The sequence below is a fragment of the Tachysurus vachellii genome, chromosome 2, assembly GCF_030014155.1.
Source record: "Tachysurus vachellii isolate PV-2020 chromosome 2, HZAU_Pvac_v1, whole genome shotgun sequence".
NCBI lineage: Eukaryota > Metazoa > Chordata > Actinopteri > Siluriformes > Bagridae > Tachysurus > Tachysurus vachellii.
In genome coordinates this window covers 24,596,948-24,616,038 of record NC_083461.1, presented here as the reverse complement: position 1 = coordinate 24,616,038, position 19,091 = coordinate 24,596,948, and the positions used below count along the sequence as shown (strand labels likewise).

General features: G+C 40.4%; 1 protein-coding gene across 3 annotated transcripts in view; it reads right to left on the bottom strand.

Annotated features, from left to right (window-relative positions):
- prkg1b (protein kinase cGMP-dependent 1b) overlaps window positions 1-19,091 on the bottom strand; it is a 127,016-nt gene that overhangs the window by 102,542 nt on the left and 5,383 nt on the right. For 2 of the 3 annotated variants that reach the window (XR_009647942.1, XM_060863975.1), the window contains exons 1-2: window positions 16,514-17,040; window positions 6,107-6,273 (exon numbers count right to left, since the gene is read on the bottom strand). Coding sequence is in view for 2 of the 3 variants with exons in the window: in XM_060863975.1 (XP_060719958.1) it covers window positions 6,107-6,273; window positions 16,514-16,821 (475 nt within the window). In the remaining variant the exon portion in view is untranslated. Of the gene's footprint in view, window positions 1-6,106; window positions 6,274-16,513; window positions 17,041-19,091 lie in introns of those variants that run through there. The other variant, XM_060863976.1, reaches the window with a different exon arrangement.

The window sequence follows — 19,091 nt, the reverse complement described above, 5'->3', positions numbered from 1 at the left end:
CGAAACTCAACCCCATGGCATCGTCCTGATCCTGCTCATGTGAAGCAACATTAAGAGATCATTCAAAATGGCACAGATTTAACGATGTACCCAGGGCTGTTTTACAGTGGGTATATGGGCATTAATGAGGTTGCTATGCAACACTGTCATCCGGTAGTTTGCCAGATCATCTACTCGAACCACGACTCGCAAATCCCTCACAGCTGTGTGTTTTCCCGAAAGGAAGCGTGTCGACTCTCACGCCTGTCTATTTACAAACTCTCACGTGGGTTATGTACAGCTGGGCTTCATCATTAGAAGCGCTGACGGAGGAGGAAAGAAGGCATCGTGACATAGCCCTGTTTATAAGTGCCTGTACCGGTTGAAGCACTTCATCATATGGACCAGAGCAACACAGCAGAATGTCATGGTTTTCAATTTTAAGTGTGTGTTATTTCAATAGAGACACTACAAATGACTGCCATTTTAAAATATCATTTTAAATCATCATATCACAAAAATAATTTGTTCATGTTGTTTCAGAAACCAAAATCCTAGAGAATCTGGTTATTTGCAATAAGCCATGTAATTTTTTTTAAATAAAAAAAAAAAATCAATGCTTTCATTTGACTCACCATTGTTTTTTGTAACTGAAAGCTAATTTCTTACAAAACTATGACTTTCTTGCAAGTGCAAGTAAAGTACACCTCTTTCTGTAACTGGATCCTGACTGGGAGAGATGGCATCTCCAGCATCACCACACCGAACGCTGGAGAACTGCAGGGCTGTGTGCTCAGTCCACTGCTGTTCAATCATTACTGTGTAGCAGCTCAAACCACATCATCAAGTTCGCCAATGACACAATTTTGGTCAGAGTCGACATACAGAGAGGAGCTGCATGGCTAACAGCCAGGATTAGAGCCCACAAACGTCTCTGAACTTCAACAGAATTACAGATGTTTTTTTACTTCAGAAGACCACAGAGCCTCTATTCTCCACTGGCCATCAAAAGATCCTCCGTGGAGAACGTCAAAAACACCAAATTCCTTGGCAGAGAAGTTCACCTTGACACTCAACACCGACTCCATTAAAAGAAAAAAAAAGCTACTTCTTACAAAATCTAAGGAAAGCCCATCTCCCTCCACCCATCCTGACCACATATTAAGAGAGGCCTTCAAGAGCATCCTGAGCAGATAAATCACTGCCTGGTATCTCGGATCTCAAGACTCTACAGCAGATAGTGAGGACAGCTGAATAGATCATCTGAGACTCTCTTCCTTTTATCATGGACATATATACACCTTACGCCCAGACTGTGTAACAGTTTCTTTCCTCAAGCTATCAGAGTCCTCAGTACCCAGAACTGAACTGAACTGGAAACACACACAAACCACACACACACTCATATTCAATATACACTGGGAAGTCGTGGCCTAATAGTTAGAGCGACTCTTAACCCTAAGGTTGTGGGTTCGAGTCTCGGGCCGGCCACGACTAAGGTGCCCTTGAGCAAGGCACCGAACCCCCCCAACTGCTCCCCAGGCGCCGCAGCATAAATGGCTGCCCACTGCTCCGGGTGTGTGTTTATGGTGTGTGTGTTCACTGCTGTGTGTGCACTTTGGATGGGTTAAATGCAGAGAACAAATTCTGAGTATGGGTCACCCTACTTAGCCGTATGTCACGTCATGTCACTGATGTTTACAGTTATACACAGTTGAAATGATAAAAGCTTCTTGACATGACGTGACGACATCTATCTCAAAACAATTTGTCTATATCTCACAGTAAGGACGCAACACAAATATATACAGTGTTTTTAGCAGGCACTCGGCACTATAGGGGAAAGTATTAGGATGAACTGGGTGTGATGGGTGTTGAGCCCATGGTGTTCTGGTATGGTCTTGTTTTGGCTGATTCACTGGGAGATATTTGGCTAAAAATCTGAAAACATTATGTTCTTATATGCGGCAGAAGACCAGAAACAAAGACAGATACTGCGAAACAGCCCTACTGCATGCATAAACATAAATATAACCAGCAAGCACTTTTAAACCTTTAAATATTTAATAAAGGTTAGTCCTAATTGACCCAAAAGATCATTAAGTATGATTCTGCCCCTGACCGTGACATCCCACTGTTTATTCCAGTCTGGTTTCAGCTGAAATGGCAGATATCTCGCTCCCTACGGTCCATGTGTCTTCTAATGAGCTACCATTAATCATTTCTTCACACGTCAAAACCCCCCAAAAAAAAGATATGAAAAACGCAGGACCTGAGCTACAGTTACACTGATGTTTTTCACCCTGACACCCTTCCTACTCCCTAATTAATTAAAATATTAGTCAAATGTGCGCTGAGCACGGATTAACTCAGAGTGTGCCTAAATATAGCTTAATTACATATCATGTAACCCTGTCTTAGGAAAACATCCGAGAGACAACCGGGAGAGAAATAAAATTCCGCCTGTCCCATTTCCAAGTGCGGGATCTGAACAAGCTGTGCGAATTGAAAACCCTGTTAACGCCACATACACTGCCTGCTAGATTCTGACCCGCTGCTTGAAAGTGTCAAAGCCAGAAAGCATCAACTGAATAGCAGCCTGAAAAAGCACAGCACGGCGTAAAAGTGTGTGTGTCTGTGGCTACGATGCTGCCAAAAAAGCCAAAGAAAGCTTTCGCAAAAGGTGAAATGCATCCAGGTTTATGGGGAAAAAAGTGTTTGTGAGTCAGCAGGTTGTCAGCAGGTTTAAATCTGTAAGTGCCAGGTTTGACAAAGGAAAGTAAATCCATGGCAAAACAATGGACACTGGAATGGACGGCTGGAAGTCTAGAAGCTTGAGAAAGGTTGTGCAATAAAGTGTACACCTCCTGCAGGGTTGTTGTTGAACGCTAGAAGAAAGGAGTCCATCAGATCTAAATCAACTCCACACCCTGACACAGCAAGACACCGCAGCAGAATGTCATCTCCGCTGCAGAAGGACCCTCGGGTTCACAACAAGACCGGCAATTTTGGTAGATGGCATTTTAAGGTGCATCACTTTTTCATAACTGGGTGAACAAGCAATGAGGCTGCGTTCAAAGTGAAACGGCTCAGCTAGAGCCAATTTCTCTTTCAGGTCTGGTTATCGCTTCAGATGACCTTAGCTGGAGACGAAGACCTCAACATCAGTCTGGGAGGTGCTGCGCAGTTGGCACCTGTGTTGAAATAAGAGAATTTGTCTTGCTTAAGTGCAATCAGCAGCCCAGGGCGACTCCATCACAGCTCATGACCAGACATGCACTCTGAAATCAGCACAAGTATCTTCTCTTGGTCCACTTTGACCCCAGACATCATCACTGAATACCAATAAGTACAATAACCCATGTTTTCCATGTCCCATAGCAGAAGAGTCAAGAAATCATTCATTATTGTTGGTCAAATTAGCAGTACACCACTTCAGGATGTGCTTTAAATAAAAAATGAATAATAAGGTGGTGATATGCTATGCCATAGTGATGGCAGGTTCTCATACCTCAGCTACATAACAACATAATTACATTTATTGCTGTGGAATGCCTGTGAGACAATTAGTTCCAGTTATCAGTTATGTTCAACCAAATACAAACAGTTGATCCCTGATCAGTCTTTCTTCTTTGCACTCTTTAGGTTATTAAGACAAAAAAAAACAACAACAGAGAAACCTGGAAAATATGTTCATGTTAAATTTAGAGTTTATGTTAGAATTAATCTCCTGGATGAAATTGTTCTCCATATAGTACAGAATAGAAACCTTTATTTATTGTCACATCTACATTACAGCACAAGAAATTCCTTCTTCACATATCCCAACTTTGGAGGTTGGGGTCAGAGCACAGGGTCAGTCAAGATACAGCACCACTGGAGCAGAGAGGGTTACGGGCCTTGTTCAAGGGCCCAACAGTGGCAGCTTGGCAGCGCAGGGGCTTGAACCCTGATCCTCTGATCAACAACCCAGAGCCTTAATTAATAGGAATCCTCTCAAAAGGAAAATCCTTCCAGTAGTGTTAATTTCGTCAGACGAGACGAGACGAAATATGTTCGTCAACAACCTTTTTTTTCATGACTAAGACGAGAAGATGACAAGACTGCCCCACTGTCCAAAAACGCTGACTAAGACTAAATTAACATGCATTATTGTTGCCGAAAAAGACGACACGAAAATGTTTTGTATAAAATAAAAACTAAGATAAAATCTCTCTTCATTTTCGTCTACAATTGTCTCTGCTTTTTCATCAGCTGTTACGCCTTTAAAATATTCACAACGAGTTCACGGCTTCACGCTGTTTAGTGTGTGCATAGAAAGAATTCCTCCACACACCGCTCAAAAAAAAACCTGAGCGCAAGTCCACCGTCTAGGCAGGCGTTTTGTGTTAAATTATATTTCCTGTCGCTGCGCAGGCTCTTTTATTGTACATGACAGCTTATGTCCCGATGACCGGTCTTTGCATTACGATTAAAAGCAGCATCAATAAAGTAAAAAATGTGATGTGCAGTCAAGTTCGAGTGTATGCACTGTTTAAACGAGTGTTCTCAACTTCTCACTGATACTTTTGTGATACTCGGAGTTTTGACAAGTTTTATAGCCTCGATATTGTTTCTTATTCAAAAGTGGTGACAGAAAAAACTCAGCACCCCCAACCTGAAACCTCTTCCCTGTCACAATCACATCATAATCAAAATTAATAATTAGGCTTAAAAGCAAATGTATATGTAAGGGAATCAAGTTTAACAATTACATGTAATATTGCTCAATATATCATCAATAATGGTGTGTGCAATACACACACACACACACACACACACACACACACACAGACACACACACACACACATATATAAATATATATATATATACTTTTAGTCGACTAAAACTTGACTAAGATACTTTGAGTTTTCTTTTGACTAAAACTAGACTAAAATGACAAGACTTTTAGTCGACTAAAACTAAGACTAACAAAAAAGATATGTGAATGACTAAATATGACTAAAACTAACAAGGACATTTGGCACAAGACTAAGACTAAGACTAAATTAAAAATAGGTGACGAAATTAACACTACCTTCCAGCGTCCCACAATGTTGTGGGATGACGTCTTAAATGAAGTCGTATTTTCTGAAGCTTTTCAGCTAGAAAAACTGGTAGATGAACGTGAACTCTCAACCAACTTCAGCTACAAATGTAAGTAGAAGTTTATTGTTGTTGTAGCTCTCAAACGAGTACTTCACCAATGCTGAACTTCTATATGTTCTTTAAACAGTTTGAGTGGTTAATGGTTTTAAAAATCCACTATTTAGCCTGTGATCCTGCTTTAAGCTCCATGACGGTCAGCCAGAGTCTTTACCAATGTCTGAATTCTGATCCACCACCTAGAGACACTCGCTGCTTCCATAAATATCAACTAAACATCAAATGTTTTGCTAGCTAGAGGTGGAAACTGGGAAAAAAAAAAAATTGGGGGAAAACTTCTGACCAATCAGATTTGATAAGTCAAGTACACTGTGGTGACATTCATTATAGTTTAAGTTGAAGGTATTTTACAATATTAATTAATAAGACAGCGTTCTTTTGCTGCTTTCATGTTGCAGTCCACTTAGTGGGAACTTAACTCGAGTGAAGCACCAACGCATCTGAAAAGCTGCTTTTGAGTTTTGAAGAAGAAGAAAAACATATCAGTTTAGCAAAGCTTTAATCAGCAGAAAAATGGATCAAGAGGCATTAACATGAAGTGAATGACATTTTCCTTCACAATGGACATGTAATGAAAAGGGACGAAAGGTGACAACTGATCTATGTCTTTTTCTTTCCATAAAGATCCTCCAGACCTAAGCATCCGTTCCTGTCATGTGGGAGTGAAGCACAAAGCTAGAAATATCAATAGCACAAACCTTTGCTAATAATAAAACTTCTAACAAACATCACTGATTATTTATCACTAATATTGATTAGGTCTTGAGGCATTTACATACTATACCCAACTTATAAAGGTCCTTAACCTTTGGCTGCGATCAATTCCATTTTAAGTCATTAAAAGCTTTAATGAATCAAAGCGTTCCTGCGATGAAGAATCGACTTTTTAATCTACATTTTAATTTGCATCTCAACGCTTACCTTCCATAACGTACACGAGTGAGCCCACGTCGCCCTCTTTAATAATGCAGCTCTCTTTGTCATATTCCACCGGATACATGCAATCCACGATCTCCTGGATCTGTGAAAGCTCCAGGTTCTTCATGAAATCATTGTCTAGAATGGCCTCCTTGATAAGTTCCTTGGACCTGTGGATGAAAGGAACATAATGGTTTTGGAGCTGTATATAAAATCAAATAGAAAATGAACGAATAAAACATAAAAGCACATAATCAATTCGACACTCGCGTGATATCTCCGAGGCAGGCAGCTTATACGGTCTCGGGTAAGCGTGGAATTTAATACTCCTTTCAGATAAACAATGAGATGGTTTCACAGCACATCATAGAGTTTCTTTCTGACTCTCTCTTTTTATCTTTAAAAAAAAAACGAGGAGAAGAAAGTGGCTATTTCTTTTATGGAAATAAGGTCACGTGGACATAGACGCTGTGAAAGAAATCAGTGCTGCGACTCATCAGCGGATGGACAAAACTAAATTTAAAGTAACAGCAGCCTCGTCCTTATTGATTGAGGGGCTGCATGGTACGTGCATCAGAACATGCATCAGGAGCCCCTGTCATTACCACCACTACGCCATTCAGAAATGCCCTTTTAGAAGCCACTATTTTCCGCCTATGCTCTGGTTCACTTTAATTATTTTATTATGCCGATAATGCAAAAGCGAGCCGCTCTGTCTCCTTGAGATAAATCAGAACACTTTTCTTCAATTTGTGCTCCACAGCTAGGAAATGAAACATCTGCTCAGGCAAACTTGCAGCCTTCAGCAGACCAAGAGGTGGAGAGATGACTCGCCGATACATTTGAAGTACGCCGGCTTCTTCGTTTAAGCTACGCTTGACACGCTTTTGGAATAAGAATGTGTTCTATTAATAGGTCTGGGTTTCATTATTGTTTTCATAGCTCCTTCTGAGATCCTCCACTTCTGGGCTGCGGAGTTTGTAACACCTATAGACGGGTCTCTAATCCGATCATCAAAAGAGAGAATATCTTTCTGAGGAATAGTGTTAGCTATTGGTAATAATGCTTCGAAGCCAAGTACGAGTTGAAGTCGTAATTATGAGTGGAAATATAAAACTCAAAAAATTTGATTTGATGTTTATGCTAAACTTAATATTAAACGTAGGGTCTCCGTTGTTTGAGAAATGCTTCAGAAAACTGCGTTGGGACGCAAAACAAAACAAAAACAAGACTAACGTGTAGCCAATGAGCAGAAAGGGGCGTGTCTTGTCAATATGGGCAGAGAGAAGGTTCAGTGCGCATGTGTGACATTAGCAGAAAGCGATTTTAACATTGACATGGAGGATAAAAACAAAGAAAGAAAGCAAAGAAAGGCTTATGATAAGGCAAGAAGTAGGACCCGTGTTAATATAGGATCAGCTTTCCAGCGCTGGAGAGAACTGAAGGAGAGGGAAGGCCTGCAATGGGATGCCGAGGTTGCTTTTGACCTTCTAAATAGGTGAGTAGCGTTGGTTTTGCTTTGTTACACAGAACTAATATTTGCCGTCCTTTGCATGATTATCCTTGTGTGTCATTTTTGCTTGTTTGTTTATCTGCAATTGTATTGTTCTTCCCTTCAGCTATTAGTTGCCTGGGTTACGTATGTATGTGTGGGCGGAGCTATCAATACAGGGGTGGGACCCATTTGGGTTAGGGGCGTGTTTGTTTTGGTGATTTCAAATGTCAACATTGGCTTTCAAACAACGTAGACAACCACCTTTAACTGAGTAGAGTGAGTGTGATCGATTAACATTATAAAGCATTATATTAACCCATTCTATATAATATCAAAAGAATACTGGTGTTGATGGAACAACAGTATAACTATAGTATGAAAAATGTAGGTGTATGACTGAGTGAGTCTGGGTTTAATTCTCAGCTTAGGTCTGAGCTTGGTGTTTGATTTTAATGAGACTGTGTTAATGTTACTCAGTCCAATCGCATGGAATCGACACACAGTGCTGGAACCTCGCTGTCACCTGCCTCCAAATTCACGTCGATTAAAAACCAAAATCCATCTCCAAATCAAACTTCTCTTTATTTTTTATTCCAGTGCTAAATTTTTACCTGTCATAGCCTGCAGGAGAAAAAGTGTGTGTGTGTGTGTGTGTGTGTGTGTGTGTGTGTGTTGAAAGATGCAGTTTGTATGAAAGTTTTAATGACTTGTCGCATAACGCAGCAGCGATACAAGCTACAGTGGTTATTAATACGAAGATCCACTCTTAATAAAGACGACATTAGGAGCAAACAACCCTCTGTAAAGTTTCAGACTTCGATCTTTACTACCCAATTATGTTATCACCAAATGGAAATTTGCCCTGAATGACACAATGTACTTAGAGTTAATGGAGATTTTCAGAACACGTAGCATCTTCTATCACCCTCCAACTTCTCCACTTGACAAAGAGCTTGCATTCATAAAAACTTCTACTTCCACACAGACTCAGGGTGACTCTGGATGCCAATAACAAGAACCATAAAGAGATAAAGCAGAAGGGAATTTATTCATGGAGCATTTATTCTGGATCTCAGAAGGGGGTATTTGGTTCAAAGGGTTCTGTTTTGTTCTAACATTTGAAGAGTCCCCGAAAAATAAGTCCACACTTATAAATACCTGATAATCAAGAGGAAGTAAAAAATGTTCCTTATAGGTTCTGTAGTTGGCCAATAAAACCTTTTCCCAAAGACATAAATCAATGTAAAACCCTTGGAGACAGACAATGCATTAATAGTAAAACATCTCTAGAATTCAAGGTGAAATCAAGTAAACCATTTCCTTTTTTTGAGCTGCATTTCCTTCTTGTGTCCCTCAACAACGTGAGATGTTTATGAACAAATTATTCGGGGGTAAAAATCAAATTAAATGAATTTGTGAAAGAATTTCAACTGAAACAATAAAATAATGAGTTTTGATCTCAATACTAGATGGATTTGTTTTTTCATAACACGGTGGTGTTTTTGTTGAAATAAATCTGTACCGTGTTTGAATTTGCTGTATTTTTTAGTAGAGAAGAAGAACAAGAAGAAGAAGAAGAAGAAACAAATTATTCTAAGAAGTACCATCTAACTTACTGAGTTCCATTTTGTAGGCTTCGTATACAGAGATATAGAACGCTCACATGCTAGCATCATAGCCTGCGCTAATACCATTGCAGTTGTGCTTAAATCACTTAGATAACAACATGAAGACAAACACAAACATTTTCTCTCTCTCTCTCTCTCTCTCTCTCTCTAAAATAATCCTTAGACTTTGAATCGTCTCATTTTAACGCACTACTGCGCTTTTCTTTACAGATTACACTGCCGAGATTAAACACCTTCCGTACATCATTTGCATGCACAAATTTAATGAATATTCTGTCGTTTCAGATGCATTATGTTAATTAAAGGATGATTAAATATGTAAACAAATTCAAGCGAGCTAAGACAAATCCGTAAGTGAAGAAAGATAAGAAAGCCAGTGACAGTGACCCAGAATGCAGCACGGCCTTTACATCACCCAGAGTATAGACTCAATCAGCAGAGTGTTTAGTGTTCAGTATATTCACCTGTCACACGCAAACACACACTCTGGTTCAAGCTGACTGCTCGTTTCTGCCCCTGATGATCCCCAAGCCGTATTTTATTACTTTGACCTGAAAAGTTAGCTGTTTATTTATCTGTTTTGTCTGTACTGTACCTCGTCTCTCACCTGTGCTTTGTTTTATAATCGTCTGCCTGCCTGTTGGTAAATAAAACTACACTCAACTGCACATGCAGGTGTCTCATCTCTAATTAGATGTTTTCATGCTGCAATTAACACCGGGTTATCATCGTTCTAAACCCCGGTGTTTACCCCACATTGAGGTGTTTCACACTTGTAATTCAGAAGCGGGGTTAAAGCGGCTTTTTTACTCGAGGCTACGAAACTCTGCTATGATGTGTTCACAGTGTTTTCACGTGTACAGTGTGAAACGATGTTACAACTAAATGCTTAGCAACAGAAACTGCCATGGACGGCTTTGGCATTTCCCTACCAGAATACCAGGGGGCGTATCGTATCCTGTTTGTTTTGTGTCCTCACGTGTGTTTACCCCGTCCGATTCTTATCCCGTGTTTATCCTCCCCTGTTTATATCTTATCACAAGTCTCGCAAGTCTTTTTTTTCAGGTTTTCATCTCCTGTTGTAAGTTTCAGTTTTGTACTTGTTATCTTGTTTGTTTTCCAGTATTTCCTTGTGTTTGTAGTTCTGATATTTTTTAATACATTGCCCTGTTTGTCTTTACTATTCCTGCATTTGGGTCTGTGTTTTGCCCCTGCTGGAGGCCTCTGTTCTCTGATGATGTTTTATTAATTCTTTTGTCTTAATGTCTTTGTTTTCTTGGCTGTTGTGTGTCTCAGGAGGGTTAAAACACCCAAAAAGGACATGAGCCGTTATTTAATGTATTTATCCGATCATGGCTGTCGACAACACAAAAATGCAAATAAGAAGTTCGCAAATACCAGGGTTACGAAAGTACAGTTTGAAACATCAGATTATAAAGAGACAGGATTCAGTGTTAATCCCAGGTAAAGTCTGAGCAGTGTGAAACCTCAAACAACATAACCCAGGATTTTGTTCAGCCAGAGTTAACAATCACCCAGGGAATTATTTCAAGTATTTTTGAGACAAAATGGCACCAAATTAAAGAAAGACTAGATGTAATAGTAATAAACTTATAAATGTGGTGTGTTTTCACATCATTAAATTTAAAATGTCTGCAGTGTGAACTACAGTATAAACCTAATTCACATACTCCAGGAGTTTCTTGTGATCGTTGTGGCCAAAAAGGTTTGATTTTGCTGCAGCATTTTTTTTTTTTACACAAATTTCATATGTTTTCTTTTGTGTTCTTTGAATTTGGTAGAACTGCAAGCAAACGATTCTGCCTTTAATCTCCTTCCAGTGAAGACACATGGATGTACTTCTGATCGTTCTACACATGTTTTAACATATGTGAGTTTGAAGACGGCTCTGGCTGAATGTGGGTCATGATGATGTCATAAGTCACACCCGGACCTGATGGGAGTCTGGAATCATTTTGTTTTGTGTTATGATTTTTTTTTGTACATTTATACAAAATCATGTAATCATGAAAGGACTGATTTTATATTATCATAGAGGGAGAGAGAGAGAGAGAGAGAGAGAGAGAGAGAGAGAGAGGGTGGTCCTTGACCACGAAAGGGTTAACAACACTTTATTTCACAAAGCTCTTTATTTACAGTGTGTTATTGTGTTTATTGTGTTTATTGTGTTCGTTTTTCCGAAGCTTTTGTTGTGTAGACAAATCAGCACAGGGCCTCTCTTATCACCATGTGATGTCTATCTGAATCTCTGAAATTATTTTTTACCCCAAGGTCAAGTTAAAAGTAGATAACTTTAAAATAACATTCTCTGAAAGAACTAAATCATTAAATTCGTTCAGATTCGTACAAATTGAGACTTCTTGTGGCAACCGTTCATCACAATGGACACAAACAAAGTCAGACTTTAATTACAGATAGAGATAAAAAAAAATAAAAAAATTAAAAAGCAGAACAACTATTATCTCTCCTTTAGAAGATGTTTTTTTTTCTTGCTTATAGGCAAGATAACTGTGCGGCAGTATAGATACAAAAAAGACAATTAACTCATAGCTAGTGTTGAATTCTTGGTCAGAAGATGTTCATTAATTTTCTATAACAGGCCGATTTTAAAAACACTATCTAATACGTGATTATTTCCACAAATCTGGCCTGAGACACTAGAAAAGTCTGAATACAAAACAAATGACCGCAAACTGCACTTTGCACTTCCTGTGCTGAAAGCAGACTCATGATATCAGAATGTCCTGGTACTGAATTATGTCCATTGACTTCTATAATCTGGTCATAATTTCGCCTACTGAATATGTACAATATCTGACAGTATGCTGCTCGATATTGGGTCAAATCCAATAGCAAACCTAATATCACCTAAATATTTATGCAAGAGAAGAAGCTAAGAACGTGTTAATTATTACAGTATAGTATAAAGTAAAGGAAAAATGTATGTGGAATTAAGGAGCTTAAACCGAACATGCTCTAGCAGGACACTACACAAAGACACGATCTGCCATAATAATGGATCATTTAACTGTTCACTGATGTAGTAAAGGTTCTTTCTTTAAAAGGAGAGAGTCTCCAAATGGAGGCAACACGAGTTTAAACAAAGACAATACTGTCATGTGTTGACAGCTCTGCATGGTCGGGATTTAGAATGGTTTGTGCTCTCTGGACAGGAAGGATGGCACGCTGTCAATCCCAGCACCAACCAATAATGGGCATCTGTGAGCTCATGTATTCGGAAGAGGGTAGAGTGCCTTCGTCGGAGTGTGTTACAGCATTAAAGCATGTGATTGGCTTCTTCAACCTCTCTGTGTGGTAGCTGAGGGCTGGCGGTGAACTGGTGGGAATTAGCCAAGACCAAATTAGGAGGAAAACTGGGAATGTGATTGGGAATCTTCTTTGATAGAGTATTTTTGCCCATCGTCATTAATGCTGACAATTTCTAGACGTTTCTGTCGAATCCAAATCACAGGGTCAATAAAAGAAATCTAAATTTCATTCAAATGTTCTGTTATAAAGATTGAGTGTCACAGATTGGGCATATGATAGCACACTTTAAATTGCAAATGAAGTTTCCATAAATCATTTAATCACTAATGTCCCAGAGAGATTGTAATCAGAATCCGGGCCCTTGTGTTAGACTGACCTGAACGAGGGCTGGCTGGTGATTTATGGGTTTATTCTGTACTCTGTGCTCTCGCTGATAAATTTTCTTATCATATCCTGTCAGTAAGATACCTTTCAAATTTCTGGAATACGGCTGTCTCTATAGCGTTAGAGTAACAGCTAAGGATAATACATGAAAAGTTTCCCCTTCTCCAGCATTCCTGAAACTCCTGAAAGATTTCATGCATGCAGATGCTCGATAAGCACCAAAACAAGCTGGCATGTGCTGGCACTGGCGCTTCATTAGGCCTTTGTAGACGTCAAAGATTCTCCTGTTCATTAGCGAGATCAGAAAGGACAGCGCGGCCAAGTGCCAAAGCTTCCTCTTTGAGCTGGCGGACTCGTGAGGTGGCTATCGTTCAAGACCAGCCTGTCCAAACTGAGCGCGCTTTGAGACAAGGGTGGCCATGGAGACGGCGAACGAAATGTCACCTTTTGTCAGGCTCCACAATATCAAATAAAAGTCTTTGATATGAAGATGCATCATTAGAGCTCAGAGGAATGCAGATGCCATGTTTCAGCAGCATGGAGTCTGGCTTTAATAAGCTAAGCCAAATAGTTTCAGAAATTCTAGCTGGTCAGGATGCTTGCGCTCGTGCTTACGCTCTGTAATCGTCCTCTGTTTGCCGGTCCACTCGTGATCAGGGTGCATTTCTTGACCTCACTTCCACTCTTTTGTTTGAGAAGATTTATGTGTGTGAAGCCAGAGAGTCGAAATCAGAGAGTCAAACAACCTTATAAGGAGAAAGTATGCTCTCAGGGATAGACACATTCCGAGGGGAAAAAACCTTTCCAGAGGCCTTGAGAGATCTTACGTCGAATACTACTTTTTTTTTCCCAAGGACTCCTTTTACTCTTAATCTTAACCTGTGCAGGAAAAGGTGAGTTGAATGCCAATAAAAGCACAATGCCAGACTAAAGAGAAGAAAAATATACATTAAATATATTGTAAAGTTATGCGCATGCATTCAACATCTGAGAGTCCGGTCCCTCAGGAGCCTTGTTAAGCCTCTGACTGGGAAAAAAAAAAAACAATAGCCTCTAAAATGGTTCACACTGTTGCTCCAGGCACCACAAACTCTCGCTGTGACACAAGCCAAGGGAAAACTTCTGATATATTCCAACCCACGCATTTTCAAAAATAGTTTCAAAGATAGATAATGGCTGGGAAAAATAAAATCTGTGCACAGACATCACAATGTCCTGGGAAAGATAAGATGCACAGCGACGTTACGTAATTATTATCTGGTTCAAAACGTCCGTTCGTCCATCCATCCATCCATCCATCCATCCATCCATCCGTGTTCATTTCTATCCAATACTTTCTTCCTCACTTCATAATAATACTTTGTTATTATCTGCTGGCATATTTTACCAGACAAGAAATGCACTAGATCTGAACAAATGAACGCAAAATAGCGTTTGCTTTCCAGACCGTGTTAGAAGAAAGAGCACAAACTTAAAAAAAGAACAGATTGCATTTGCCCAGAGCTGAAAAGAATATTGCTTTCCACTCTGTGCTGGAAGTAAGTATCTATGTCATGCAGGCACAGGGAGTTGTGAAAATGCTCTCTCACATACAAAGAAAGAAAGAGAGAGAGAGAGAAAGAGAGATAGAGAGAGAGAGTGAGAGAGAGAGCAAGAGAGAGAGAGAGCAAGAGAGAGAGAGCAAGAGAGAGAGAGAGCAAGAGAGAGAGAGAGAGAGAGAGAGAGAGAGAGAGAGAGAGAGAGAGAGAGAGAGAGAGAGTGCAAAAATGGGGAATGAAGGAAATAGAGGATTGAATGCAGACAGAGGCTGAGTAATCCTGCTCACACACATACTGTATAAATATCTGCCTTGCACATCCTGCCTGCATTATTATTATTATTATTATTATTATTATTCATTCAGCCATTTTCTCTAACACTTTTCCTACACAGGTCACAGTTTAGCCTGGAGTTTATCCCATCACACACTCTCACACACTACAGAGGTGAATTTAGAGACATCATTCATCCCATGTGTTTGAACTTGGGAAGGAAACTCTAGCACAGAGGAAACAGAAACTGGAGGCAAGAGTCGAAGCCCCAACCTCGGCGGTATGAGTCAAATGTGCTAACCGCTAAAAGCCACCGCATGTTTATCGAAGCATAAATAAGCAGAAATGACCACTTTTCTCTTTAATCAGTGTCATTATAATCCACCCACTTGAAGAGAACTTTAGGTAGGAGGATGTCACATAATTATCTGAATGATGCTACAGTATCTCATAAGATCTGTGATATTATTCGCTCTTTAAAGCTACATTTAGTCCCATATAGCTGTTTTAGCATGAATGAGCTGAAGTGGGAAGAGGACACTTGTTTGTGGCGCTTGAACTTTGATGCCGAGGTCATCGGTGAAGCGGGATGAAGTACGAGGAAGAATTCAGATCGTCACATAAAACCCCTTTGTAACTATTTGTGATACTTATTTATTCATTTAAAGAGCTGTGTGCATGCTGACTGAACACTAAACGTTGTGTAGCTTTCACAATGGAGTCCCAGTGACAGAAAAGAAAAAGAGCTGACGTCAAAGCTACAATGATATCGCCAACGAAATAATCAGTGCCGCGTGGACACAATGTGGAAATGCTTCATTCGTTCGTTTTATCAGGAGAGCACTGAAACCTGAACCTGTCCAAGAAACTCTACAAATAATGCATCACCTTAGATGGGATATTTATCACCTAAAACACATTCACAGCAATTCAAAGTGCTTCTCAAACCTGTTGAACCTGTCCTGTTTATCTGTTCAATAAATTCCAGGTAGTTTTTCAGTGCACTTTTGTGGATGAAGACAGGAATATTAAATATTGTCATTCTTTAAATATGTATAATAACATCCAGCATTTTCCGTAGCGCTTTTCCTTCACAATCCCAGAGGACTGAAGGACACCTTAGACATCTCATCACAGTAGAGATACAATACAGGTCTTTAGACCAGTGGAGGAATCCAGAGAACGTAGAGAAAACCCCAAAGAACATACAAACATCGACATAACACAATGGATCCAAAATCCATAATAAATGATTATTTATAGACTGTATCGTGTTTCTGATGCTTTGATGTTTGGATTAAACCCTTATTGAAGTGACCAATTAGTCAAATTGGTTCAAGGTGTTTAAAAAGAACCTTCAGGAATCAGTGGGAAATAAAAGAAAACACGATAAAGCGGCGTAAGTGTTGTGCAGGTTGAATGCTATAAATAATAAATACGTAGTTTTATAAAAAAAAATATATGTGGTTTTATACTCATTAAATGACTCTGTACAAGAAACTCAGCTATAAAATTCAAAAGTTCAGAATCCACCACCCAAAGATCTACTAGAAGGTTTTTGGGAGTAACGTGGAGAAAAAAAAAGGACGCACTGTAGTTCAGGATGAACCCAGTGACCTTATGCTGCTCCGTCACACCACCTGTACGAGCATCTAGACAGCGTAGGAAGTTCTGTAGGAGTTAAACGAGCGTTTGATTCTGTGACTTTATAAAACTTCTGTTCATTTGTAGGATTTATGAACACACCACGTATATACGCATGGACAGTGTGAATGTATGAAAGGTTGATTTGGAGACCTACTCTGGGCTTTTGGGGTAGAAGGGCAGGGTGACTTGGCTGAGATCCTGGATGTCCAGGGCGGTTGGTTCGGCTGAGATGGCTTGGCGTTTGGTCCTCTGGTGCTCCTGGAGATCGGTCTGCTTCTGCTGGACCTGCTGTGTTGCCGGTTTGATCACAGAGCGGTACTTATCCAGCTCAGTCTGGAGTTTCTGGATCAGTTCATCCTTCTGATCCAGCTCGAGCTCCAGCTCATCGATCAGCGCGTCCCTCTGCCTCAGCTCCTCGATCTTCTCCTGCAAGGCGTACTGAAGATCTCGCAGGGTTCCCATGTTCCCCTGATGCTCTCCGAGCTCACAGCCTGAGCGGGTCACACGCAACAAACGCTGTCAACCTGCCACGATCCCGCGCGCACGTCAGCGCCACTAAGGAAATAAACGCAACACGTCACGAGCGCAAACGGATCCGCATCGCAGACGGGGAGAAAAACAAAACACGCACGCGCACAGCACAAAGTTACAGGACCGCTCGGATGCGCGAGCGCTCACGGAATGCCGAGACACTCCGTCTGGAGTAACGCGTTCGCGCGAGTCTCCTCCAGCGCGGCGCACGACCAATCAGAGCTCGCACGTGGACAGCAGTGAGCCAATGGGAGCTCTTGGGTACTTGAGTCTGTCTGAGAAACCTGTTACACTCGCACGAGCTCACACTGGACCAGCTGGTGAAGTTTGGGATGCATGATGATGCTGCTGGTTCAGAAGATTTCACTGCACGCATTCAGATCTTACGTTTCATATGGCTTTGGGAATTTACCTTTCATTAAGACATCATTTATTCATAGCAATCTTAATCTCAATCAAAAGTTTCTTAAACATCTACTAATTCATCATTAGCACATACTGTATATTGTCCTAATATTCCTAAATGTTGCATGCATGGGATATCTTATAGCTCCACGTTCCTGGATTTGATCCATGGATCATGTTACTGCATGCATGATGTTTCTACTGGTTCCTTCCAGAAACATGCTACAGTAGTAATCAGATGCGCAACACTAAAGTTCACCTAGATATGAGTGTGTGAATCCGTGTACAAGTCTTGTCCATGGTGGATGTCCACATCGTTCCCAGTTTTCCCACAGTGTTCCCAAAGCCACATCGACCATCACCATAACATAGTGCTGACTGAAAGTGAGTGGCACCTGCAGTACATTCTTATCTTCACCCTGTGTGTGGAGTTTTCATGTTCACCCATGTTTCCTCCAGGTACGTCCAGAGACTAAAGAGGATCAGAGTTCAAGCCCCAGCACTGCCAAGCTGCCACTGTTGGGCCCTTGAGTAAGGTCCTTATCCTTCTCTCCTCCAGTGGTGCTGTATCATGGCTGACCCTGTGCTCTGACCCCAACCTCCGAAGAATTTCACTGTGCTGTAATGTAGATGTGATGAAATACAGGTGTGATTGTCCATAGACTTTGGGTTCCCCAAGACCCTGTAGGATAGGAGCTATGAAAAATGGACATCTATAAATATATATATATATATATATATATATATATATATATATATATATATATATATATATATATATATATATATGTGTGTGTGTGTGTGTGTGAAACTTCCTCCAGTGTTGGAAATAAGTCCATTGGTAGCCGCTTACGTTCGGCTGTTACCCACCGACCCCTGGGTGAAACATGCTGTTCCACCAGCACTACCCTAAACAGATGGAGTTTTACTGATCTCCAGCGTACATGCTACGGAGAAGTCCAATGAATCATCTGTGCAAGAAGCATCAAACCCACCTGGTTCATTTCATAGCAGTTGTGCGAAACAGACTAAACAATCAGGATTATTCAAAGATCTATACATTTAGTTAAAAAATGTGACAGTTTGTGTTGTGTTGAATGTTGGAGCAGCAAGAGGTGTTGTGTTGTGTTGTGTTAATGGTTTTGCATCTTCTTCCCATTCACAGAGGGGTTTCATCCAGGATCTCTATTGGGTTTCCTCCCATTTCACAAGTGTGTGTGTGTGTGTGTGTGTGTGTGTGTGTGTGTGTGTGTGTATGTATGATCTGCAAATTACTCATTTAATTCTGTCACTAGAACCATATAGAAATGAGTTCTACAAATAGTGTAGAATTGCAATATCCAGAAGACCATAACAAATCAGAACAAATAGTCTGAAAAAAGGAACAAATGCTCCCTCTCGCGGTATGAAGAGGGTATGACAGGCTTTTTGGATTAAAACCCTTCTCTTAGGGCTCTCACTCACACTCTCACTCATTTTCTACCGCTTATCCGAACTACCTCGGGTCACGGGGAGCCTGTGCCTATCTCAGGCGTCATCGGGCATCAAGGCAGGATACACCATGGACGGAGTGCCAACCCATCGCAGAATCGAACCCCCAACCCTGGAGGTGTGAGGTGAACGTGCTAACCACTAAGCCACCATGCTTCTCTTAGGGCTTCCAATTATATATCCAGGTTCTATATATAAAAAGCATCGTTGACTAAAGTATTATTAAGCATTGTAGACTGCAAAAAAAAACAATTAAAAAGATTACATTTTGTGTGATAATTTTACTTTATTAGCACTTTATTGAT